At 51.7% G+C, this 22915-nt stretch overlaps 3 protein-coding genes across 18 annotated transcripts in view; 2 read left to right on the top strand and 1 right to left on the bottom strand.

The window, feature by feature from the left end:
- Window positions 1-2993: 2993 nt before the first annotated feature.
- Jph4 (junctophilin 4) lies at window positions 2994-13212 on the top strand. 2 transcript variants are annotated; one of them, XM_004661807.2, is made up of 6 exons: window positions 3190-4116; window positions 4662-5211; window positions 5824-6595; window positions 9903-10021; window positions 10380-10927; window positions 11664-13212. In XM_004661807.2, the coding sequence occupies exons 2-6, from the start codon at window positions 4833-4835 to the stop codon at window positions 11745-11747; spliced, it is 1902 nt and encodes a 633-aa protein (XP_004661864.1). In that variant the 5' UTR covers window positions 3190-4116; window positions 4662-4832; the 3' UTR covers window positions 11748-13212. The 2 variants fall into 2 exon arrangements, 1 of the variants encoding a protein (XP_004661864.1); XR_006638086.1 differs by lacking the exon at window positions 11664-13212 and having other exon boundaries at window positions 2994-4116; window positions 4662-5253; window positions 5824-6185; window positions 10380-10409.
- Window positions 13213-13344: 132 nt separating this feature from the next.
- On the top strand, window positions 13345-21168 carry Ap1g2 (adaptor related protein complex 1 subunit gamma 2). Of its 3 annotated transcripts, XM_004661806.2 has the most exons (22): window positions 13345-13569; window positions 13864-14144; window positions 14643-14767; window positions 14912-15056; window positions 15160-15256; window positions 15421-15497; window positions 15613-15708; window positions 16099-16179; window positions 16469-16567; window positions 16738-16793; window positions 16932-17045; window positions 17222-17362; window positions 17441-17495; window positions 17574-17696; window positions 18306-18395; window positions 18488-18612; window positions 18980-19084; window positions 19205-19331; window positions 19419-19554; window positions 20131-20294; window positions 20631-20729; window positions 20810-21165. In XM_004661806.2, exons 2-22 carry the CDS (start codon window positions 13902-13904, stop codon window positions 20909-20911), a joined length of 2400 nt encoding a protein of 799 aa, XP_004661863.2. In that variant the 5' UTR covers window positions 13345-13569; window positions 13864-13901; the 3' UTR covers window positions 20912-21165. The 3 variants fall into 3 exon arrangements, with proteins under 3 accessions (XP_004661863.2, XP_045009903.1, XP_045009904.1); XM_045153968.1 differs by lacking the exons at window positions 20131-20294; window positions 20631-20729 and having other exon boundaries at window positions 20810-21168; XM_045153969.1 differs by lacking the exons at window positions 13345-13569; window positions 13864-14144; window positions 14643-14767; window positions 15421-15497 and having other exon boundaries at window positions 14915-15056; window positions 20810-21164.
- Window positions 21169-22049: 881 nt separating this feature from the next.
- Thtpa (thiamine triphosphatase) overlaps window positions 22050-22915 on the bottom strand; it is a 50901-nt gene continuing 50035 nt past the window's right edge. For all 13 annotated transcript variants that reach the window (XM_045154033.1, XM_045154034.1, XM_045154032.1 and 10 more), the window contains one exon: window positions 22050-22341. In XM_045154033.1, coding sequence (XP_045009968.1) covers window positions 22232-22341 — 110 coding nt within the window. In that variant the 3' untranslated portion in view covers window positions 22050-22231. The remainder of the gene's footprint in view (window positions 22342-22915) is intronic.

The raw sequence follows: 22915 nt of genomic DNA, 5'->3' as shown, positions 1-22915 counted from the left end.
AGCCTTAGGGGTATAAAGTCTGCTCTTGTCTGGATAAATGCATATATTTTTCTCACCAAATTGCCCTGAAAGCACTACATTTAATGTTCATATTCATATATTAATGCTATTCTCACTTCTGGTTAGAGAAGCTTCTCTTTTCAGGTGGCAATGACGACTGGGATGGCCCAAATGACAGCATAATGCTGAGAAGAAGGGATGGAGGAGTGTCCAACACTGAAATATCTCTATTACACCGTCCAAAGCTCAGGGTCCTGTGGAAGAGGTGGTGGAAAGAATGTAAGAGCCAAAGGAAGGGCACCACTCCTTACATTCAACTGTCCAGACAGAAATTGGCCTCGATATCCATGGCCTCGCAGTGCCTAGCAATACCTACACAAGACCCTCATAATAGGAGAAAAAGATGATTACATCAAATTAAAAGAGAGACTAATGGAGAGAAGAAGGGGATATGACAGATAGCAGTTATGAAGGGGAAAGTGCGGGAGGGAGGGAAATACCATGGTTTTTTATCTGTAAGTATAGAAGCTGTCAATAATATATATATTATATAAACATATATTTATATATTTTATTTATATTTTATTTATGAATATATATATAAAAGAAAACACCATGAACAAGACATTAGATGATTTGAACCCTAGTATTTAAAAAAAATGTCTCTCAGACCCATAGATGCTTGCTTTTTCTATACTTTTCCCCTTCTCTTGGAGAAAAAAAATTTTAGAGGTGAGGTACTGTGTGGAGGAGGGCTGTACACCTAGTGATGAGCAATGCAGCTAGGCTTACTCAGGCATACCTGTGGATCTCACTGCAACTCATCTTTCTTGGGGAAGCCAGCCCAAATTAAATCCTGTCCCTACACCCTATGTAGCAGTTACCTTCTCATTGCTGGGGTGAAACACCTGACCAGAAGCAGCTTATGGAAGGAAAGGGTTTAGTTTGGCTTACAGTTTTGAGGGAAAGCATGGTCACAGTAGGGAAAGCACAGCAGTAGCAAGCAGCTGGGCTTCACATCTCTCCATCAGTAGGTGTGAAGGAGGGGGAGTGGGCTGGATAGCACTGTTGAGCTTGGCTAGTGACACACTTTTTTTTTTTATATATATTTCGAGGTAGGGTTTCACTCTAGTCCTGGAAATCACTATGTAGTCTCAGGGTGGCCTCAAACTCACAGTGATCCTCCTACCTCTGCCTCCCAAGTGCTGGGATTAAAGGTGTGTGCCACCACCCCCCACAAGTGATACTTTTTCCAGCAAGGCTCTACCTCCCAAAAGCTCCACCAGCTGGGAATTAAGGATGAGGTTTAATCACAAACACAATTAAGGATGAGGCTATAGAGGACATTTACATTCAAACCACCACACCCTATTCACAACCTATGAACTTGTTATGACATTAAGTAGACTAGTTTTCTTGGTGGTTGTCTTCTCTACTAAACAGGAAAGTCTTAGGAATACTTACCACTGGATCTTTAGCTCCTGGACATATGTTTGGTACTAAGTAAATATATTTAAGATATTTAACGACTGGAGAAATAAATGGATGGGTGAACAAACTCTATCAACAGTCAAATCTCAAGTGAACCTATAGCTACCCTGTTTTGCGCCAAGTACTTGAAAGATTTGGTTCCTGTTGGGCATAGTGTCACATGAGGCTGAAGCAGGAGGACAGAGAACAGCCTCCCTAACATACTGAGATCCTGGAAAAAAAAAGATATGGTCCCTACCCTGGAGACTTAAACTTTATAGGCTTCTCCTCATACAAACGTTTAGAAAAGCACAGTGTATAATTGCACATCCTGTTGGCCCAGGTTCAATTCCCTAGTGCCCACATAAATCCAGATGGACAAAGTGATGCATGTGTCTGGAATTCACTTGCAGTGATAAGAGGTCCTGGACCACCCATACTCTCTCTCTCTCTCTCTCTCTCCCCCTCCCTCCCTCCCTCCTTCCCTTCTTCCCTCAAATGGTCTGAAGCCAGTCTAACATAGTAGTAGAGCATATATATGATTTGCCAAGCCCCTGGGTTTTAATTATCAGCAGGGGGGGGGTGCGGGGGGGTGGAAGAAACAGGGTGGGAGAGAAAGGATGAATGGACCTAAATTCTAACCCTAGCTCTGCCAAGTGCAGTGTGGCCTCTGGTGAGTGACTTCCTCTTCTGAGCCTTACAACGTGCTCCCTCCAGACATAAAATAGCCTGGATATCCATGACCTCATAGTGCCTGATACTACCTACACAAGACCATCATAAGAGGAGGAAAAGATCATGACATCAGAATAAAAAAAGAGAGACTGATTGAGATGGGGAGAGGATATGATGGGGAATGGAATGTCAAAGGGGAAAGTGGGGGGAGGGAGGGTATTACTTTGGGATACTTTTTATAATCATGGAAAGTGTTAATAAAAATTGAGAAAAAAAAATAAGAGCAGGAAGGGAAATACCATGGTTTATTGCCTATAATTATGGAAGTTGTCAATAATAAAAAATTTTTAAAATAAGAGCAATTGAGTGCACTTGACTATTTACTCAGTTGCATATAACTGAACACAGTGCCCTCTTTTTCAAATGCTTAGGGGTAGGGATACAAATGGAGACAAAGTCTAAAGAAGCCAAAGAAGGAAGACTGCCTGTCTCTGTCTGGGCATGCCGTTGAGACGACAGTGGGGTAGTAGGCTGGAAAGGGACTTGCCACAGTAAAGTCCTACCCAAGCATACCTATATATCTTTGCCTCTGAGATTACAAAATAGGAGACTCTAAAGCCTCAACATCTTCACGGCTTCATTAGTTTGGTCCTGTCCCTATTCAAAAACTATGAATGTCCACTCCCAGAGGGACAACACAGAAACAGCTGGTCAGGTGGAGAATATTGAGCATGAGTGCGGCCTGGCAGGGGTCCATTTGAAGCTTTCACCAAAACTAAAAGAGGGTGTGTGCTCCCCACCCCACCTACACACCAGTGCAGTCTTAGGGAAGTCAGTGGGCTCAAAGGACAGAGCCATACATTCAAAATGCTTCCTTGCCTCAGGCCAAGCTGCTGGTAGGTTCATCCCTCTCCCCAGGACCCCCACAAACACCATTCTTGGCCCTCCAGCCTCAACCTGGGCTCTTCCAGTGTGAATTTCTGTACTACTGCCCTTTCCTCAGCAAAGCTCTCTCTCTCCCTTCACAGCCCTTATTCTGTGCGCTCGCTCTCCCTCCCTCCCTCCTTCCCCATATCTGTGCCTGTGTCTATTTCCCTTCCTTTCCTCCTCCCCTGCTTCTCACCCCAGCCATCTCTCATCCCTGGCTGTCCATGCCAGCTGTATCTCCCCGCTCCTTAGCTCTCACCCCTGCACCTCTTTCTTTGTATTCCTTTCGCCCTCAGGCCTCCCCAGCATCTCTCCTCCCCCGCCTACCTCTGGCCTCCCTCTGCCTCCCCGTCTTCAGCTCAGTCTCCTCCCTCTAGCTCCTCTTCCCTCCCCTCCATCTCACCCCACTCCCCGCTTGCATGGGGGCTCTTTCCACCCTGAGGGTCTCTCTGCCTTTCATTCTCCTTTCCACCTGCCTCCTTCCTCAGCCCAGGGTTAGTGGGCGCCCATATTTTTTCTGCCCGGACACCTCTCACCACTCGCAGCAGCACCGCCAGTGACTCTTCTCCCCACCCTCTCCACTGCTGGCTTCTCGGCCCCTTTAAATCTGCCTGGCCCAGCCTCCTTCGTGATGCTGGGTTTGGAGCAAACATTGATTTGAGCTGGGATAGAATTGGAATTTTGATATTTTTTTTCCTCTCCTAAACATAAGAAGAAAAAAATAATAAAACACCCCCTCTTAGTCGCCCCCTCCCCCTTCCCATCTAGCTCCCAGCTCCTCTTTGGTATCTCTGTTCAGGGCAGATTTTTTTTCCCCCTACACTATTCTCATCTACCCCATTCTTCTACTAACCCCCCTCCACTAGCCTGTTCCTCCAGCAGAGGAGAGAGGGGACTCTCCCACAGTCCCCCCTCCTTCTTGCTTTGGGTTGGAGCAGGCTCTCCGGAAGGGGAGGGGGCTTGGCTTGTCCGGGTGAGGTGGGAGTGGAGGGATCCTGCCATGGATGCGGCGCCCGGGATGCAGCCTGAGCCCCAGCCCACATGGTGAGTAACCTGCCCCCTCCCTTTCGCCTGTCTGCCCATCCTCACCCTAGCTTTTCCCCCACGGAGCTACCCTCACCCCCATCCTCTCCCGGGTCAACCGTTGGTCCATGTGGGCCCATTCTCCCCACAATATTTTTACCTCCCTCCTCCTCCTTCGGTTTGCTAGAGAAGCCGAAGAACCGAGGCTGAGGGGGCCTGATAACCGGAAAAGCAGGTGGCCGAGGCTTCTGCCCAGCCCCCTCTCAGGATCGCCCCCCCCCCCACACGGCCATCCATTCACAGCACTCTGGGGTTCTAGGCCGGAGAAGTGGTACTCTGGTTTAAGGTTAGGGACCCAGTCCGGACAGGCGCCCTTAAGTTGGGAGGGATGGGAAAGCCCCCGTGCCTTCAGAGCTCCGGAGCCGCTGAAAAGATGCTGCGAGGGGGGAGGGCTCGAGGGCGGTGCTGATGCCCCAGAGCCACCCGGCCTGGAAGCGGCAGGCCAAGTGGAGGAACCACGCTCACCGCTGGCCTCGCTCTTCACATGCTCCCCTCTTTCTCCGCAGCCACTCAGGATGAGGGTCCAGCCCTGCCTGCCCGCGCCGGGGCCCCTCCGCCCAGCCCGGGTCTAACTGCCCCCGCCCCCAGGCGTCGCCCGGCTCCCAGGCCCCCCGCCGGCTCTCCCGCCCCAGGATGCGCTGACCCGCCCCGGGGCTGAGGCCGCGCCAACTACATGCATGTCCCCCGGGGGCAAGTTCGACTTTGACGACGGGGGCTGCTACGTGGGGGGCTGGGAGGCGGGGCGGGCACATGGCTACGGCGTGTGCACGGGGCCCGGCGCCCAGGGCGAGTACAGCGGCTGCTGGGCACAAGGCTTCGAGTCGCTGGGCGTCTTCTCGGGGCCCGGCGGACACAGCTACCAGGGCCACTGGAAGCAGGGCAAGCGCGAAGGGCTGGGCGTGGAGCGCAAGAGCCGCTGGACGTACCGCGGCGAGTGGCTGGGCGGGCTGAAGGGACGCAGCGGCGTGTGGGAGAGCGTGTCCGGCCTGCGCTACGCCGGGCTCTGGAAGGACGGCTTCCAGGACGGCTACGGCACCGAGACCTACTCCGACGGAGGTGCGGGGCCCGGCCCGGCCCGCTACTCCCTGCTGGACGCGGGTGCCTTCCTCAGCCATGCGCCTTCCAAGCCCTGCTTCCCCATCTGCCGTCCCCAGATCTGTGCGCGCAGCCCTTTGCTCCCCGCGTCCCCCACCTCATGACTCCAGTCCTCATTTAGCTCCTGCCATCACCGTACTGCCTTCCTCGGTCGACTGCGTCTCCTTCCACTCGGTCTGCCTGCCCCTCCCTCCTGCCCTCTGCCTGCCTGACCCCACCATCGCCGAGCGCTCAGCCTCCCCTACTCATCCTTCTGTCCCCACTGTCCTGTTTGCTTGTCACATGCCCAGTTTACCCTTCCAACGGCGGTCAGCCTGCCGCTCATGTCCTCTGGGCGGCGTGGCTCATACCTCTCCGGCCTGCCCGTTCTTGCCCTCTCCCCCGCTTACCCACACTGCCAAAATCCATGCCTGCAGTCCCCTGCCTTCCACACCTTCCCACCTGGCCCGACCCTGCCCAGCTCCTCGGGCTTCCGCCCCTCCCTCTGACACTTGGGCTTGGGGAATGAGGGAGGGTTTGGGTTTGGGGACCCAGTGAAAGATTCTGACTCTTTCTCTCCTACTCCGCCCGCAGGCACCTACCAAGGCCAGTGGCAGGCCGGGAAGCGCCACGGCTACGGGGTTCGCCAGAGTGTACCCTACCATCAAGCAGCGCTTCTGCGCTCACCTCGCCGCACCTCCCTGGACTCGGGACACAGCGACCCCCCGACGCCGCCCCCGCCCCTGCCCTTGCCAGGAGACGAGGGAGGCAGCCCAGCCTCCGGCTCCCGAGGCGGCTTCGTGCTGGCAGGGCCTGGGGACACCGACGGTGCATCCTCCCGAAAGCGCACCCCAGCGGCGGGTGGCTTCTTCCGCCGTTCTCTGCTGCTCAGCGGGCTCCGGGCTGGTGGGCGCCGCAGCTCCCTAGGCAGCAAGAGGGGATCCCTGCGGAGCGAGGTGAGCAGTGAGGTGGGCAGCACAGGACCCCCAGGCTCCGAGGCCAGCGGGCCCCCTATCCCAGCGCCTCCCGCCCTCATCGAGGGCTCGGCCACCGAGGTGTATGCCGGTGAGTGGCGCGCAGACCGACGCAGCGGCTACGGCGTGAGCCAGCGTTCCAACGGGCTGCGCTACGAGGGAGAGTGGCTGGGCAACCGGCGTCACGGCTACGGGCGCACCACCCGGCCTGACGGCTCCCGAGAGGAGGGCAAGTACAAGCGCAACCGGCTGGTGCACGGGGGACGTGTCCGCAGCCTCCTGCCTCTGGCCCTTAGGCGGGGCAAAGTCAAGGAGAAGGTGGACAGGGCTGTCGAGGGAGCCCGTCGAGCTGTGAGTGCTGCCCGCCAACGCCAGGAAATCGCTGCTGCCAGGTGGGCATCTGGTGCAGAGACCAAAGCTGGGCTGAGGAGAAGTTGCTCTGGGTACAATGGCAGGGCAAGAATGCATAAGGCCTTGCTGGGGAAGCACATGCAGACCTATGGCTAGGCAGTTGTAGTGCTGGGATTTGGGGGTGTTTATGTCTGAGACTACAGGTGGGTGTGAGTGTAACTGTGGGTGTTAGGGTATTGGAAGGAGGTAATGTAAGAATGTGTCCCGGATGTATTGTGTGGAGATAAGTGTCTATGGAATCCATCGTGTGGGGGCAGCAACGAATGCTGCTTTGTACAGGCCCAGAAGCCTCTCGAAACTCAGACATATCCTCAGTCTTCTTCCTCTTGCGGCTCATCCAGCCTTCCGGACACAGGCTGGGAACATCAGTCCTAGGCAAAACACGACATAGCCCCTTTCTAATCAGTTTGTAACCTGACATCATTTCAGCCTTGGGCCTTAAGGAGGTCTAGTTTTCACTGCTGAAAGCTAGTTTCTCTTGGCTTTGCCTTCTCTGCCACCTTTTATCCAAATGGTAAACGTTTGAACAAAGAAGGCTTGCTGATAAAATGAAGTTTTCTTTCTGTAAATCAGATTACATTTTGATGCATCAGAATCTTGCTATCTAAAGTAGCAGTGTCCACTGATGTAAGCCGAACCTGTAATTTTAAATCCTCTAATGGCCACATTAAAAATGAAAAGAAACAGGTGAGATAAATTTTAATTAACATTGGCCTTTGAAATCCAGTGTGTATTTTTCACTTACAGCACATCATGTCCATTCAGGCCAGCCACATTTCAAGTGCTTAATAGCCACTTGTGAATTCTGACTAGTGAATTGGATAGCACAGATATTCAGATAACCAAAATTCCATTTGTGATGAGATTCAAAGGCCCTGATTTATACAATTCACACACATTTTAAATATCATATTTTCTTTAGAAAGAATGGAAGCAGCCGGGCGTGGTGGCGTACACCTTTAATCCCAGCACTCAGGAGGCAGAGGTGGAAGGATTGCCATGAGTTCAAGGCCACCCTGGGACTATGTAGTGAATTCCAGGTCAGCCTGGGCCAGACAGAGACCCTACCTAGAAGAAAAAAAAAAAAAACACAGGATAGAAGCATAGTTGAGGGAGGTTTCAAAGGATCAGAAATCAGGATATCCCACATTATGCATGGGTGGATTTGTATAAAAGGTGGCAGGTTTTTTGTGTGCACGCACATGTGTGTATGCCTGAGTATGATCATGTCTGAGCCCGCATATGTGCATCTGTAGATGTTTGTGAGTGTACAGATCTTAGAATCTGGTGATTTAAGCCAGGGAAGGGGGAGGGCAGAGCACCAGGGAACATTTTGGGCTACATAGGGTGGAGGCATGTGCAGGAAAAAAACTGATGGCAGTAACTAGAAAATCAAGCAGTAGGAGGAGGCTGGTTGGTCTCCACAGCAACAGGCCTGGCAACCCTCATTGGCTGTTGGCTGCCATGGAAATAGCAGAGCCTCAGCAGCAGGTACATCTGCCAGGTAGCTTGAGTCTGGCCTAATGCCTGAGCACAGGCTAAAATCTATTGCTTATACTTGATAATCCACACCCTCCATATTCAGAAACACAGATGCTTGTCAATTCTGTAGCCATCCAACAAATCTCACTGCAACCCAAGATTTACCCCCACACTCACCCAGAAACCTGAAACCAGCTTACTTTCAGGACAGGCTTAGTCATAATCAATCTGAAAGCCCTGCGACAAAACAACACAGTTCTCTGAAATCCCTCCAGTTAAATTCTGAAGTCCTTGGCCCATCTTATTTGAAGGAGAGAGGCTGACCATATCTCCAACATACATAAATAAGAGGATACCTAAGGCCTCAGTGGACATCACCAACAGCCAGAGCTAGACTGCCTTGCTAAACCAGATAAAATAGGCCTGTGGCCAGAAGGAGCCATGGAGCCATACATTCAAACCCATGGAAAATACATCTTATCTACTCCTTTGTGCCTACCCTCAGCCAGGATTACAAGACCAACTCAATAATTCCAAGCCACCTAACAGCAGAGGGTGAAAGGCAAGGAAACATTGAGGAAGAAAGAAAACTGAGAAACTACTCTGGGGCAAAGGTTGATAATGTTTTAAAATGATCTGTAGCTGGGCGTGGTGGTGCACGCCTTTAATCCCAGCACTTGGGAGGCAGAGGTAGGAGGATCACCGTGAGTCCGAGGCCACCCTGAGACTACATAGTGAATTCCAGGTCAGCCTGGGCTAGAGTGAGACCCTACCTCAAAAAAACCAAAAAATAAAAATAAAATAAAATAAAATGATCTGTATGGAAGGAGCATGAGTGAAGCACAGAGGGCAGAGTACCCTAACCCTGGAGGTATAACTGCACAGGTGAGAGAGCATGCATATTGGCACAGGAAGTGCAGTGATCATTGCAGACAGGAGAGGCCCTCCTTTATTCCAGTTCTAAAGTGGACATGGTGATGCATGCCTGTAATCCTAGAACTTGGGAGATGAGGCTGAAAGGATTAGGAATTCAAGGCCAGCTTCAGCTACATATCAAGTTCGAGCCATCCTAGTCTACTTAAGTCAGAGAGAAGGCAAGAAGGAGAGAGATTCTAGAATCCAGTTCTGTAGTTGAGGAGAACACAAGGTAGGATCAGCGGCAGCGGCAGTGGCAGTGATAGAGGCAAACGGTAACAACAGAAGAGGCCAGCCAAAAGCTAGATGGAAAGTTTCCATGCAGGGAAATCTGTACTGGAAAGGAGGAGTAAATAACAGGACTGGTTTGCACTGGAAAGTAGAAGAGACAAAAAAGGAGGAAGTGGTGAAACAAGGGGCCAGGGAAGAGACTCAGCTGTGAGAAGGATCAAGGTACAGGACAACATCTAGAATCCCACAGGAGGTGTGACTCCAGGGCCATGAGAGGGTTTAGTAAGTACCAGAGGACCTAACGGCAAGATGAATGGCAGATATAGTAAGCACCAACAGGACCACAGAGGGAGCAGAAGAACAGTAAAGTAAGAGTTCAGGGAGGTTCTCACCTCTGGAGAAGGAAGTGTTACTACAGGGTGCCAGGGGCATGTGTGAGAGGAGCAGAGGGTGTGATTACAACACAAAGCTCAGGACTAGAAGAGTAAACGAAAGGGTGATCTGCTCTGGAAGGAGAGCAGCTGGCAGAGTGTGAGGAGGGAGAAAGACTCCAGAGGTAAGCTCAGATCAGGAAGATGTTGTGTGGTGGGGGCATGGTGAGGTGCTGGAGCATCTGAGCAGGGGAAAGTCAGCCAAATCCCTGTCCCTGGAACCCAACAGGGCAGCTGACGCCCTCCTAAAGGCAGTAGCAGCGAGCAGCATCGCCGAGAAGGCTGTGGAGGCAGCGCGAATGGCCAAACTGATAGCCCAGGACCTACAACCTATGCTAGAAGCCCCAGGTGAGATGTGGACAGCCTGGGGAGAGGGAAGCTCTCTGAGGAGCTGGAGGGGCTCAGGTGTGGGAAAAGGGAGTGGGAAGTCCTACATGTATCTGGGGGTGGGGCAGTCTAAGATTTAAGGTTCAAGGGGGTGGAGAGTACTTTCAAGTGGAGAGCAGAGACAAGGTAGACCCAGTTATCTGGGAAGTACAATGGGAATTTAAGAGGTAGGGCAGTGAAAGACTTGGAGGTCTGGTGATAAGACGCTATGACCCTGGAGATACTAAAATCCTGGGAGATGTCCTTCAAGAAGTAAAGTTGCAGCCTCTCTGGCTCCTGGCCAGTTAGGCCACACTGACTCTTAGCTGTCCCTACTCAGGTCACAGACCCAGGCAGGACTCGGAAGGTTCTGACACAGAGCCCCTGGATGAGGACAGCCCTGGGGTGTATGAGAATGGACTGACCCCCTCAGAATGCTCCCCCGAACTTCCCAGCAGTCCTGCCTCCTCTCACCAACCTTGGCAGCCCCCTGCCTGCCGAAGCCCACTGCTTCATGGAGGGGACTGGGGCCCCTTCCCCAGCCCCAAGGCTTGGCCTGAGGAGTGGGGAGGCCCAGGTGAGCAGGGAGAGGAACTAGCTGGCTATGAGGCCGAGGATGAGGCTGGGTTGCAGGGGCTGAGGCCCAGAGATGGTTCCCCACTTCTGGGAGGCTGCAGCGACAGTTCAGGAAGTCTTCGAGAGGAAGAGGGGGAAGATGAAGAGTCTTTACCCCAGCTGAGGGCTCAAGGAGGCTTGGAGCCTGAACCTGTCATCACACCGGTCTTGAGCACACCGGTCTTGAGGGGCCCATCCTCAAGGGATCCTGACGCCGGGTGCCTGACGGAAGAGTATGAGGAGCCTGCTGCCACCGAGAGGCCTGCCCAGCCGGTGAGACACCCTCTGCAGTTACTTTGTGCCCCCTTCAAAGGCTAGACTCCCTCCCTTCCCGATCTTCGTCTAACCCCCTAAGGGGCACTGGTTTCCATTCACTTCCTCCTCTGCTTGGCTAGTCCTGGACCATATCCCACTGACAGAACTTTCAAGCTGGAAGGAACCTTAGCGAGACCCCTAGTTATAAACTAATAATTAATGGTAGAACCAGAACATCGTTTTTCTTCTCCTTCCATGTCATTTCCATCTCGTTTCCTACTCCACCCCCACCTCCACACTTTCTCTCTTTAGTGTCCAGAAATAAAAAAGGAAAAAAATTGTTCCCTCCCTACCCTCTCTCTCCCTCCCTCTCCTTAGAAGAAGGAGGAGGGGGGAAAAGACAAAAAGCAGGAGAGGCGGAGTTTCCCCCAAAACCCTGTACTTTGATTGGGTGCCAGACCTCCCATCTCCTAGCAACCACATCCTTGTTCCTTTCCCCTGCTTTATTGCAGTACTGGCTGCTGCTACCAATCTCTACTACCCGCATGATATGGGGGCGTGTAGAGTGCAGGTAGGATCTTAACTGGGAGAAGAGAGGTGTTTTGAATGTGAAACAAATATTGGCAAACCCTCTGTTCTGGCCTATGCAAGGAGATGCCTGGGACCCTGCCGCTAAAGCCAGGGAATGGAGGTAGAACCTAGCACTGGGCTTAGACCTGAAGAACTGAGCCTCCTTCTCCTTCTGTCTCTCTAGGGAGCTGCCAACCCCCTGGTGGTGGGAGCCGTGGCCTTGCTGGACCTCAGCCTGGCATTCCTGTTCTCCCAGCTCCTCACCTGAGGCCATGTCCTGGCTTCCTCCTGGCTTTGGTTGCCTGCCTCTCCACCCCTTTGACCTGCCTTTTTCTCTTTTCCTCCTCCTCGTTGTTTTCTCCTATCTCTTTGTCCTTTTCTGTGATCTTTTATTTTTATCTTTTGCTTTTTCCTTTCCCTCTCTTCTTTCAGATGATCTCATTTATTCTGGATCTGTCTCTGTCTTCCTTGCTCCTCTCCCACCCCAATCCCCTCCTTCTCTAGATTGTTTACATATGAAGGGCTTTTCTCTCTCAGAGTGGCTCTCTTCTCTGAGACACACAAATCTAAGTCAGACCAGTGTCCCTATGCCCTCCCACCTTTTTATTTAAACCCAAACTTCACCAAGGGTGGGGCTTGGTGTCCTGAGGAGTCTCCTGGAAGCTGAGTTGGGAGGGGAGTGAGAAAGAAAATGGAGAAGGGGTGCCTGAAAGCTGGATAAAGGTGCTGGCTGAACCACTAAAGCTTCCTGGCCCAAGTGGAAAGCTAGAGGAGTCACCTCCACTCCTACCTTGGAGGATATCATCTTTCCTCCCAGAATTCAGCTAGGTTCTTCCCTAACTTGACCCTTTCCTGAGGAAGAGAAGAGAAATGAACAACCGACTAACTCCCTAGATTGTCCTGCTTTCTCTTTCAACAGCCAGCCCCTCTTCCAACCCGAGGATGGCATACCATGCCAAGAGCAATGTGGATAGGATCAAAACCTATCTAGTGCAGCCAAGCTTACCCCTCTCAGACTCTGTCACTGACCTTTCCACCCTCCGTTATCTCCCTAAAAGTTTATTTGGTTGGTTTGGACTCACTTGTGGCCTTTGATCAAATTCCTAAGGGGCCTGAAGAAGACACTGCTGTAGAGGTTAAAGCAAGGACCCCACTCCCCAGCTCTGGTAGCTGTGAGGTGGGGGGACACTTCTGAGGGGTGGGACCAAGCAAGATCAGGGCAGCAGAAGTTATAGCAAGTGGGTGGTTCTGTCTCTTCCCCCATCGCGTCAGAATCTTGTGAAATGGGAAAACAAGAAGCGCTCAAAAGAAGCTGATGTCTCCTACTTCTCAGGCAGAGAGACATGAGTGTCAAATGGGTGGATGGGTGAAGAGCCCTGTTTGAAGATGTGGCTGATCCCTGGTACTAGCCTTTCCTCTGGGAGCAGAAGCCCTACAAGAGGGGACTGTAAAGTCCCCAGGGGAACTTTCCTTCCCTGCATGAGGCAGAGTCAAGCTGCCTGCCAACCCCTCCCTCAAGGAATGGCCTTGCCCAGGAATGCCCACCACACACACTCTTCTATTTTTTCTAGTCAAACTCTGTTTATTCCTTGGCCTGCCTCCCTCCTTCCTCCCCTCTCAACCTTTACTTCTGATTTCTATTTCATGGAATTTGGGACTGAAGTTCTACAACAGTGCCGCCAACACCAAGTCTTGCAGAAAAAAAAAAACAAACAAAACAAAAAAAAAAGAAATTTAACAAAAAAATATATTAATAAAAAAGTTCAAAAAAGGGGGGGGAATTGTCATCTCCTTTGGGGTGTGATGGCTTCAAACCTAAACTTTCTGGGGGTCTCCAAGGTACTGAAGTTGAAAAAGGAAGCCTCTTTGGGGAGCCCGCAGGGCAGGCCATGCCTGACACTGGGAAGCGCACCTTCCCCAAAGCGCCAAAGCCGGGGCCCCAAGGTCAGGAAGCTCCAGAAGCCCCAGGAGGGGCGGGCTCCCGTGGTGGAGGCGGGGAGAGGGAAGGCCCCGACCAAGCACCCACCCCTCTCGGCTCCAAACCCGGAAGCGCTGGGGGGGTAGAAGAACGGAGGTGGCACTGAAGCCAGGTGAGGCTGGCGTCCAGAGCCTGGAAAACTGATGTCGCCAGTGGTGGGGATGGAGGAGGAATCTCGCTAAGGAAGTAGCCGCGGGACCCTGAAGTAGCCAGACGGCTGAGCTCGCTGGGATTCGGGTGGGAATTCAAAAAGAGGGAAACAGGCGGGGCTCTGACGCATGCCCAGGAGGAACAAGCATGGGGTGGGGTAGGGACGCATGCGTAGTGGAAATCTTGTGAGGCGAGATGGGGGGCTGTAATTACGATGGGGGAAGGCAAATGTGGCTGTAACACCCCGGTCCTTAAGATCTTAGAAAAGGGCTGTTGTGGACACCTGGCTGAAAAATGCTAAAGTCTCCGTCACTCCCGGGCTCTGCTCCCAGGATGATGGTGCCATCGCTGAAGCTTCCTGACCTAATTCAAGAGATTCGCGGGGCCAAGACCCAGGCCCAGGAGCGGGAGGTGATCCAAAAGGAGTGTGCTTACATCCGGGCCTCCTTCCGCGATGGGGACCCCTTGCAGAGGCATCGCCAGCTGGCCAAACTGCTCTATGTCCACATGTTGGGCTACCCCGCCCACTTTGGACAGGTTGGTCTAGAATACGAGAGTTTGAGAAGGTCCCTTTGCATATTTATGCCCCAATTGTTTTTGTTCCCATTCTCCAATAGTTTCTTTCCTTTTTGTTTTATCTTATCTTTTTTTGGACAGGGTCTCACTATGTAGACAGACTTAGAACCCCATGCCTCAGCCTCAGGCATTTAATCAGATTCACACGCATATGTCACCCTGCACGGCTATATTCACCAGTTGGAAGCCCTTCAGGCTGCATACTGAAGATGAAAACCTCTCCCCAATACTACCTCCATCGGTTGCTCCCCAGCTAGCCCCATTCACGGCCCCTTACCTGCTTTCATCTTCCACTCCTACCCAGGTCCTTGGCTCTGCCCATTGACAAATCTCCCAGGCCTCTCAGGTTAAAGGGTGATGAAATAAGATGCCCCACAAGTTAGTATGGTGTTAAGGAGGATGGAAGAGAGGTGTCTCTGGTTTCACACTGCCCTTTCTGGTGTGCCCCCTTCCCTATAGATGGAGTGCCTGAAACTGATCGCCTCCCCCAGATTCACAGACAAGAGGGTGGGCTACCTAGGGGCCATGCTTCTATTGGATGAGAGGCACGATGCCCACCTGCTCATTACCAACAGCATCAAGAAGTGAGAGGGTTCTGGGGCACTTGAAATTGGGGAGATGGGAGAGTGGGGAACTGCAAAATACTAGAGGGCTGCCTGTTGCAGGTACTGGTAAGAACTGATTTCCACAAGTCATGGTCTTGACTGACCATGCTCCCAACCCTACAGTGATCTGAGCCAGGGCAGTCAGCCTGTTCGAGGCCTGGCCCTGTGCACTCTGAGCACCATGGGTTCTGCTGAGATGTGCCGGAACCTGGCCACAGAGGTGGAGAGGCTGCTTCTGCAGGAGTCCAGTTCCTATGTGCTCAAGAAGGTGAGATGTCCTTCCTCTCCAGAACTTGGCCCTCCTGGTCTGCCATGTAGAGGAGGTGAGGGTTCCAGCCTAGTAGCCCTGCCTGAGCTCTTGACCTCTGTAGGCTATTCTGACTGCAGTGCACATGATCCGGAAAGACCCCGAGCTTGCCAGCATCTTCCTCCCACCTTGTTCTAAACTGCTCCATGAGTGCCATCATGGTAAGGCTCCCCACTCTCTACTTCAGGTCTGGCTATGGACAGACATAGTGAAAAACAAGCCAGGAGCACCAGCTCATAGGACAAGGGCAGTGCATGCACACAGACACATACAGTAGAGTGCTTTGTGCCCTAGCCTACCATTCGCTTCCCCACTCTGACCCCAGGCATCCTGTTGGGCACCATCACACTGATCATGGAACTCTGCGAACGAAGCCCTGTGGCCCTCAGGCACTTTCGAAAGGTGGGCTGGTAAAGGGGCAGACTTTAGGCCTGGCAGAGAGGCTATGGGAGAATGGAACTGATCATTGAAAGGCGAGGAGAAATGCCCAAACAACACTGGTATGTCTTTCCTCCAGGTAGTACCCCAACTGGTACAGATCCTCCGGACTCTAGTGACAACAGGATGCTCTACAGAGCACAGCATCTCTGGAGTCAGTGACCCTTTCTTGCAGGTGGGCTAAGCTTTCCCTGCTGTGTCACTAGAACAGTATTACCATGGCCAATGGTCACATCCCACTTTGGCACTGTATCTAGGGCAAGAGGGTGGTAGTCTCAAAATTACCCTGGTCATCCAAGGACTCCAGGCTGGAAAGTAGGGGAGTCACCTAAAGGTCAGAAAAACACAGTGTGGTAACAGTCTGAAAAAACATGTCCTAAACTTCCCTGACCTCACACACCTCTGACCCTCTTCCCAGGTCCCAAGGTGAGAGTGAAGAGTGGAAGGCTCTAGGGAGCTAGATAGGCCCCTCACAATGTTATCCCTCTGTGTTACATTTTTCTTCTCAGCCCCACAACTCTATCCTATGACTCTTTCCAGCTTTCAACCTTTAACCCAATCTTAGGTCAAGATACTTCATCTTCTTCGGATCCTGGGACGTAACCATGAAGAAAGCAGTGAGACCATGAATGACTTGCTGGCCCAGGTGGGGGGTGGAGTACCACTTAAGCATCTGGCTTTGGTTGTCCACCAGTGCTGGGCGGTCCTCATATAACCATTTGCTTCACTCTGTTCCTCCCATCCCCCACTCACCAAACCAATGAGTTCCATGAAGGTAGGACATAGTCCCAGAGTCTAGGCTGAGTCTGGCATATTGTGGAGTTCAGGGAACTTTGTGGAATTGAAGGATGGGGCACAGGACATGGTGGAAACGTCCCCATACCCTAGATTGAATACAGCCCCATGCAAATGTATCTGTTCTCTCATCCATATAGGTAGCCACCAACACAGACACCAGCAGAAACGCAGGCAACGCGGTCCTGTTTGAGACTGTGCTTACCATCATGGACATCCACTCTGCAGCTGGCCTACGGGTATCATTCCATGCCCGTGTACCCTCCAGCTGTGACCTCACCCACCCCAGAAGGCAGACAGGCTCTGGTCACTGGCTTCTCAACCCTTACCATTTTGTGCCATGTGGTCCCCACTCCTGAGTGAGCAGATAGCATCATCCCTGACGGTTCCCACCTTCTCCCTTCCATAGGTTCTAGCTGTCAACATTCTTGGCCGCTTCTTACTCAACAATGACAAGAATATTAGGTATTGGTATCAGCTGTGCCCAATGCCCCTGGCCCTCTGCATTCTTCCCTCCCCAGAGCAGCCTCCTGATCCACCTAACTTTAGGACTTTACTGGGCGATATGGCCACTTGTGATATGACCTCTTCCACCCTAACCAGGTATGTGGCCCTGACATCGCTGCTGCGGCTGGTGCAATCCGATCACAGTGCTGTGCAGCGTCACCGACCCACTGTAGTAGAATGTTTGCAGGACACTGATGCCTCTCTCAGCCGGTGAGCAGAGATCGAAGGGACAAGAAGTCAGGGTAGAGGACTCAGTGCCTGGTAGCTGGGGCCAAAACCAGCTCAGAGAAACTGGAATAAGAGGACTAAAGAGACAATTGCCCAAGGACAGGGACACACAGAGCATTTGAACAGGGCCATCTGCATGGACACATTTCTCCTTGCAGGCGGGCCCTGGAACTGAGCTTGACTTTGGTGAATAGCTCCAACGTGCGAACCATGACACAAGAGCTACAGACCTTTCTGGAGACCTGCCCCATTGACCTACGGGCTGATTGTGCCTCAGGCATCTTGTTGGCTGCAGAGAGGTGAGGTGACACATTCCCAGGAGTCAGAGGGTTCATTTGGGAAGGACAGTGCCAGGACTGATGAGCCACATCCCCTAGGTTTGCTCCAACCAAGAGGTGGCACATAGATACCATCCTGCATGTGCTGACCACGGTGAGACAGGGCAGTGAGAGCTGGGCAGGAGTAGGTAGAACTTACCACTCTAACTTGGCCTCATCCACCCCTCTTCAGGCAGGTGCCCATGTGCAAGATGATGCAGTGGCCAATCTGACCCAGCTGATTGGCGGAGCCCAGGAGCTACACGCCTACTCTGTGCGCCGCCTCTACACTGCCTTGGCAAAGGACATCTCCCAGGTACCACCATCCCCTTCCCAGGTCCAGCTGACCAGCCTCCTCCAGCCATTCCTAGGGCCCTTGACACTGGATTTCGAATGGTTTGTCCCACAGTCACAGCTGTGCAAGAGATGCCCAAAGGCAGAGCCACCTTTTAGGGTGGCTTCTGTGCTGGCTGTGCTGCTTATTAACTAACCTCAGATGACTAGGTTAACCACCTTAAGTCTACATGTACTTGGCTTTCTATCTGCCTACCTCCTGGGACTGTCTTCAGGATCACATGAGCTAAAGCTTGACACATGTATTCGATTTTATTACTATCTGGAATGCTGAGTGAATAACAGGTACCTGCCAGTATCTATAGCCCCTTTTCTCATCTTAAGTAGGTTGGGTATAAATGATCCCCCCTTCCTCAAGGAAGAGAACTTGTCTAGGTGGTTAGGCTGTAGTTCTGGTGCTTGCCCAGCAGAGGGCAGTGGGAGCCCAGATGCCAAGACAGCCTGCCAACAAACTTTCCTTTCCCCACCTTGCCAACCCCACCATCTTTGCACTGCCTTAAAAAGATGTTGTAAGGCCTGGAAGAGGGAGGACCTCCAACACTAGCCTAATGGCGTTTCTTCTCCCATACAGCAACCATTTGTTCAGGTAGCGGCCTGGTGCATTGGGGAGTACGGGGACCTCTTGCTGGAGGGGAGCTGTGAGGAAACTGAGCCTCCTCAGGTGAGACTTGCAGGAGGGACATACACAGCAAAGTACTCATCAAGAAGGTCATGGCTGGACCTGTGGTCACTACCTGTTGTCCACACCTGAAGGTGGAAGAGGAGGAGGTATTAGCATTACTGGAAAAGGTACTACAGTCCCATATGTCCCTGCCCGCTACCCGAGGATATGCTATCACAGCTCTCATGAAACTCAGCACTCGGTTCCAGGACAACAAGTAAGAGGGGATTCCATCTGCTTGAAAGACAGCCTTTCACTCAGGTTAGCCTCACCTCTCCAGGCAACACCCACCTTTCCTCCCCAAGCCTTTAGAAGCTGCTTTGTTGTTTGAAGCAGGGCCTTACACTAGCTCAGCTGACCTGGGAAACTCTCTGTAGCCCAGGTTGGCCTCAAACTCACAGCAATCCTACTTCAGCCTCCCGAGTGCTGGGATTAAAGGCGTGTGCCACCACACCCAGCAGGATCTGTTTTTGAACCACATATCATGGGTATCTGTTTGTGTGGCTTCTCCCTTCCCTGTCACATCTTGGAATGGAAGAGCAGGCTATACTGCCATTGCCACTCACATGCTATATGTGGCCCAGTCGCATCCGCCAGGTGGTGTCCATCTATGGGAGCTGTGTGGATGTAGAGCTGCAGCAGCGGGCTGTGGAATATAGTACACTGTTTCGGAAGTACGACCATATGAGGTACATCCCACAACCTGCTACAAAGTAGGACTCAAATTTCTGTCCTTCCAAATGCTTCCTTCTAGGTATGAGCATTTCAGCGTCCTGTGTCTTTCCTCTCACCTCACATTCTATCCTCAGGGCTGCTATCCTTGAAAAGATGCCTCTTGTGGAGCGAGGTGGCCCTCAAGTTGATGAGGAAGCAAAGGAAAGCAAAGAAGTACCCCAGCTTTTGGAAGCAACAGTCCCTGACACTGCAGAGCCTCAGGTGAAGAAACTGGAAGACCTGGATGAAGAGAACTCGTGTGGGCTTCCATGCACTGCCATGACAGTCCCCCCCTTCTGTCCCCTCCAGGCCACAAAGCTCTTGGATCTGTTAGATCTTCTGGATGGCATGTCTAGAGATTCTCAGCATCCTGTCTCTCTGGATTCCACCCCAGGGAATGCCTTAGTACACCCCCTTGACCTTCCCTGTGCAACTCCTCCCCCAGGTAAGACTCAACAAAGGGGAGATGTCATAGCAAAGGCGGGTGGACATGTGTCATAGCTCCTGAGCCAAGGAATGAGACTCCTGTACCCATACCACCCCCATCCCATCCCAGTAGGTTAAAGGTCCATTCAGTCAGCCACATTTTAATGACTTCCCTTTGTCCCTGACTTATCACCACAGTTTGCAGGCCCTTGCTTCCTCCTGAGCCTGTGGCATATCACCTTTGTACTACCATTCCACTGGCTTCTTCATCTCCTCAAATTTTCTCACCTCAAGTCCTTAGCATTCCATGTTCTTGTTACATAGATTGTTCCTTCCATAACACATCAAGTGACTTTAGCTGAAATGTCAGCTGCCTTTCCCTACCACTGCTATTTTAGTTCTTCCCAATTATTCCAGGATAATTTATTTTACTCATAGCACCATGGCAATCTGATTACTTTGCATGTTTTGTTACTCTTCCCCTCTCCCCACTCCACTGGTCTGTAGCTCCAACCTCAGCTTGTGTACTTAGAGGTTCTCACTCCACTTTGTTGGACAGATGTGCTATCTTGAGCTACCTCTCTTCTTTCTCTAGCTTCCATCCCCAATCTCAAAGTGTTTGAGCGCGAGGGAGTACAGCTAAATCTGTCTTTCACCCGGCCCCCTGGAGCCCCTGCATTGCTTTTAGTCACTGTCACTACCACCAACTCCTCAGGGGGTGACGTGACCCACTTCATCTGCCAGGCAGCTGTGCCAAAGGTTTGTAAAGATCAGGTTTCAGCCAGGTGTGGTGATTCATGCCTATAATTCTAGCACTTGGGAGGCTGAGGCAGGAGGAACAATGTGTACTTGAGGCCAATCTGGGCTACCCTGTTTCAAAATAACAACTAGGTTTCAGAGGTGGCCCAGAGGCTCCAGGAGAAAAAGCCACAAAGTAGCAAGGTGTTGGTGGGAGGCAGAGTGAGATGGGAAGGAATGGTGGGAGAGCAGTGCTGGGGAGTTATAGCAAGAGTGTGGGGAACCATGAAGTAGGAAGGAGTTGCCTGAACCCCACCATCTACCCTTCTGTGTTCTGCCCCAAATTCCCATGTTCAGAGTTTCCAGCTGCAGCTACAGGCCCCCAGCGGGGACACAGTTCCAGCTCAGGGTGACCTTCCTATCACCCAGATCTTCAGAATCCTCAATCCTAACAAGGTGAATCCTAGGACCCCATGGATAAGAGGGGTAGGAGAAATCAGAGATGCTAACCCTGGCCTCTGCTTTCCTATTCTTAGGCACCTTTGCGGCTAAAGTTGCGCCTCACCTACAACCACTTTGGTCAGGAGGTTCAGGAGATCTTTGAGGTGAACAACTTGCCTGTGGAGACATGGCAGTAACTCCATTTGAAATCCTCCAGCCCCTCACAGCTGAAACTTACCCCTAAGGGCTACCAGCAGGTGGCACTCTTGCTCTACATTTGCCACTCCGAAGTGTGGGCGCTTTCCTCTTCCCTTACAAATAATGAAAGCCCAATAAAGTCTGAAGAGGGCAAAAAGGCATATTTTGACATATTTGAGGTAGAAAAATGTATATGAATAACAAGGGAAGAGCCTTCTCACAAGGAAATATGCCTCTCCCCCAAAACATGTCTTTTTTTTTAAGAGGGGGGTGGCCTAGACACATCCCAACCCTCTTCTTCTTTTTCTTTTTTTTTATTCATTTTTATTTACTTATTTGAGTGACAGAGACAGAAAGAGGCATAGAGAGAGAGAGAATGGGCACGCCAGGGCTTCCAGCCACTGCAAACGAACTCCAGACGCGTGTGCCCCCTTGTGCATCTGGCTAACATGGGTCCTGGAGAATCAAGCCTTGAACCGGGGTCCTTAGGCTTCACAGGCAAGTGAAGCTTAACCGCTAAGCCATCTCTCCAGAACCCCCTTTTTTTTCAAGGTAGGTCTCACTTGCTTTAGCCCAGGCTGACCTAGAATTCACTGTGTAGTCTCAGGGTGGCCTTGAACTCACAGTGATCCTCCTACCTCTGCCTCCTGAGTGCTGGGATTAAAGGTGTGCATCACTACGCCCAGCCCCAGAACCTGTCTTAACAGCAAGGGGTTTCTTTCTATCCCTCACTGGGTTGGGGAACAAATTTGCCCCTAAACTGCCACACAGGGCACTCTACCCTCTGGGCCAAGGCTGGACACACTGGCAGAATTTCTAGATTTCTAGTAAGAATTCCCAACTGTTTTCCCACATTGTTGCTATTCCCTACACCCCAAGGCAGGGAAATCCCTGCTGCCTCCCCTCATCTCTAACTCAGCTGTAAGGCGGTTTTGGAGCCGCTGGCAGAATCAATGGCATCGACCGGGGTGTGTGGGGGGGTGACAAGGGATTTTCCTGTGCTTAACTACTGATCACGGCTAAGTGGAAATCCTATAAACACGAGCGGAAATCAATGAAGGCTGCTTAGCGGCCAGGGGAGAGGGGCGGCCCACAGATTGCATCTGACGGATGAGAGAGGAGGCAGCCAAAGAGGACTCCAAGACTGGTAGCTGAAGACATGCTGAAAGAAATGGGCAGAGGTGGATAGAGAAGAGGGTCTGTTGGAAGGGAAAGGGCACAGTGAGTTCAGGTGTGAACAGCAGCATCAGACCCAAAGTTCCCTTCTCTTTATAGAAAGTAAAGTCACTAGCCCAACCCACTGTCTGGATGTTGAGTCCCTATGGTCCCTCGGAGCTGTATCCATCTAGCAGGCGCTGATAGTCCTGAGGCCGGTAGCGCTGTAGGTACATGATGAGCTTAGCAGGTGCCTTCTCCTGTGCTGGCACACCTGTGGGCAAGAGAACCATGAATAAAGAAGCAGATAGAGCTGCTGTATGTGCTTTTATTTTGCCCCCTGCCCACACAGCCAGGGTTCCAAAGTTTTTAAATGCAGCACTGAAATTCATCCCTTACTGGATTGTGGAAGTGAGATCCCAAAGGTCCACTCAGGTAATGTTGCTGGGAAGCAATGAAGAGGCACCCTATGCTATGAAGATAGGGATACTGACTCATTTCAGTTATTACCCCTGCCCCCCCCCCATCAAATTTCAAGCCCATCTAGGCAAGCCAAAGCTCATTAGCTTAGTAATGAAGCACACACAGTGATGTACACAGAGAAAAACCAAGGGCTGTGTAAAGAAGAAAGCAGAAGCTATAGCTGTGGGGGTCAGGTTCATGTAGAATTCTTGGCTTTGGAACTGTCTACAGCCAGGGTCTGCAGGAAACTCCATGTGTAACAACTGCTAAGGAGACTCAACCTTCTAGAGCTGTTAGGCCTTGTGGGGTACACAACCTCATGTATGTGGATAAGCATGGGGACAGGAAAACAAAACTCTGACCAAAAACAAAAGTCTGCCTGTGTA

This window comes from Jaculus jaculus, chromosome 7 (assembly GCF_020740685.1).
Source record: "Jaculus jaculus isolate mJacJac1 chromosome 7, mJacJac1.mat.Y.cur, whole genome shotgun sequence".
Taxonomy (NCBI): domain Eukaryota; kingdom Metazoa; phylum Chordata; class Mammalia; order Rodentia; family Dipodidae; genus Jaculus; species Jaculus jaculus.
The sequence above is the reverse complement of the archived record's forward strand: the minus strand, read 5'-3'. Positions and strand labels throughout refer to the sequence as shown.

What these genes read in the sequence shown, in the direction of transcription:
- Jph4 (XM_004661807.2), top strand. Translation starts at nt 4,833, where the DNA reads ATGTCCCCCGGGGGCAAGTTCGACTTTGACGACGGGGGCTGCTACGTG. An exon ending in CGAGACCTACTCCGACGGAG is followed by an intron (nt 5,212 to 5,823) that starts GTGCGGGGCCCG and finishes CTCCGCCCGCAG; the next exon opens with GCACCTACCAAGGCCAGTGG. An exon ending in CAGGAAATCGCTGCTGCCAG is followed by an intron (nt 6,596 to 9,902) that starts GTGGGCATCTGG and finishes GGAACCCAACAG; the next exon opens with GGCAGCTGACGCCCTCCTAA.
- Ap1g2 (XM_004661806.2), top strand. Translation starts at nt 13,902, where the DNA reads ATGCTAAAGTCTCCGTCACTCCCGGGCTCTGCTCCCAGGATGATGGTG. An exon ending in ACTGATGCCTCTCTCAGCCG is followed by an intron (nt 17,046 to 17,221) that starts GTGAGCAGAGAT and finishes TTCTCCTTGCAG; the next exon opens with GCGGGCCCTGGAACTGAGCT. An exon ending in ATCTTGTTGGCTGCAGAGAG is followed by an intron (nt 17,363 to 17,440) that starts GTGAGGTGACAC and finishes CACATCCCCTAG; the next exon opens with GTTTGCTCCAACCAAGAGGT.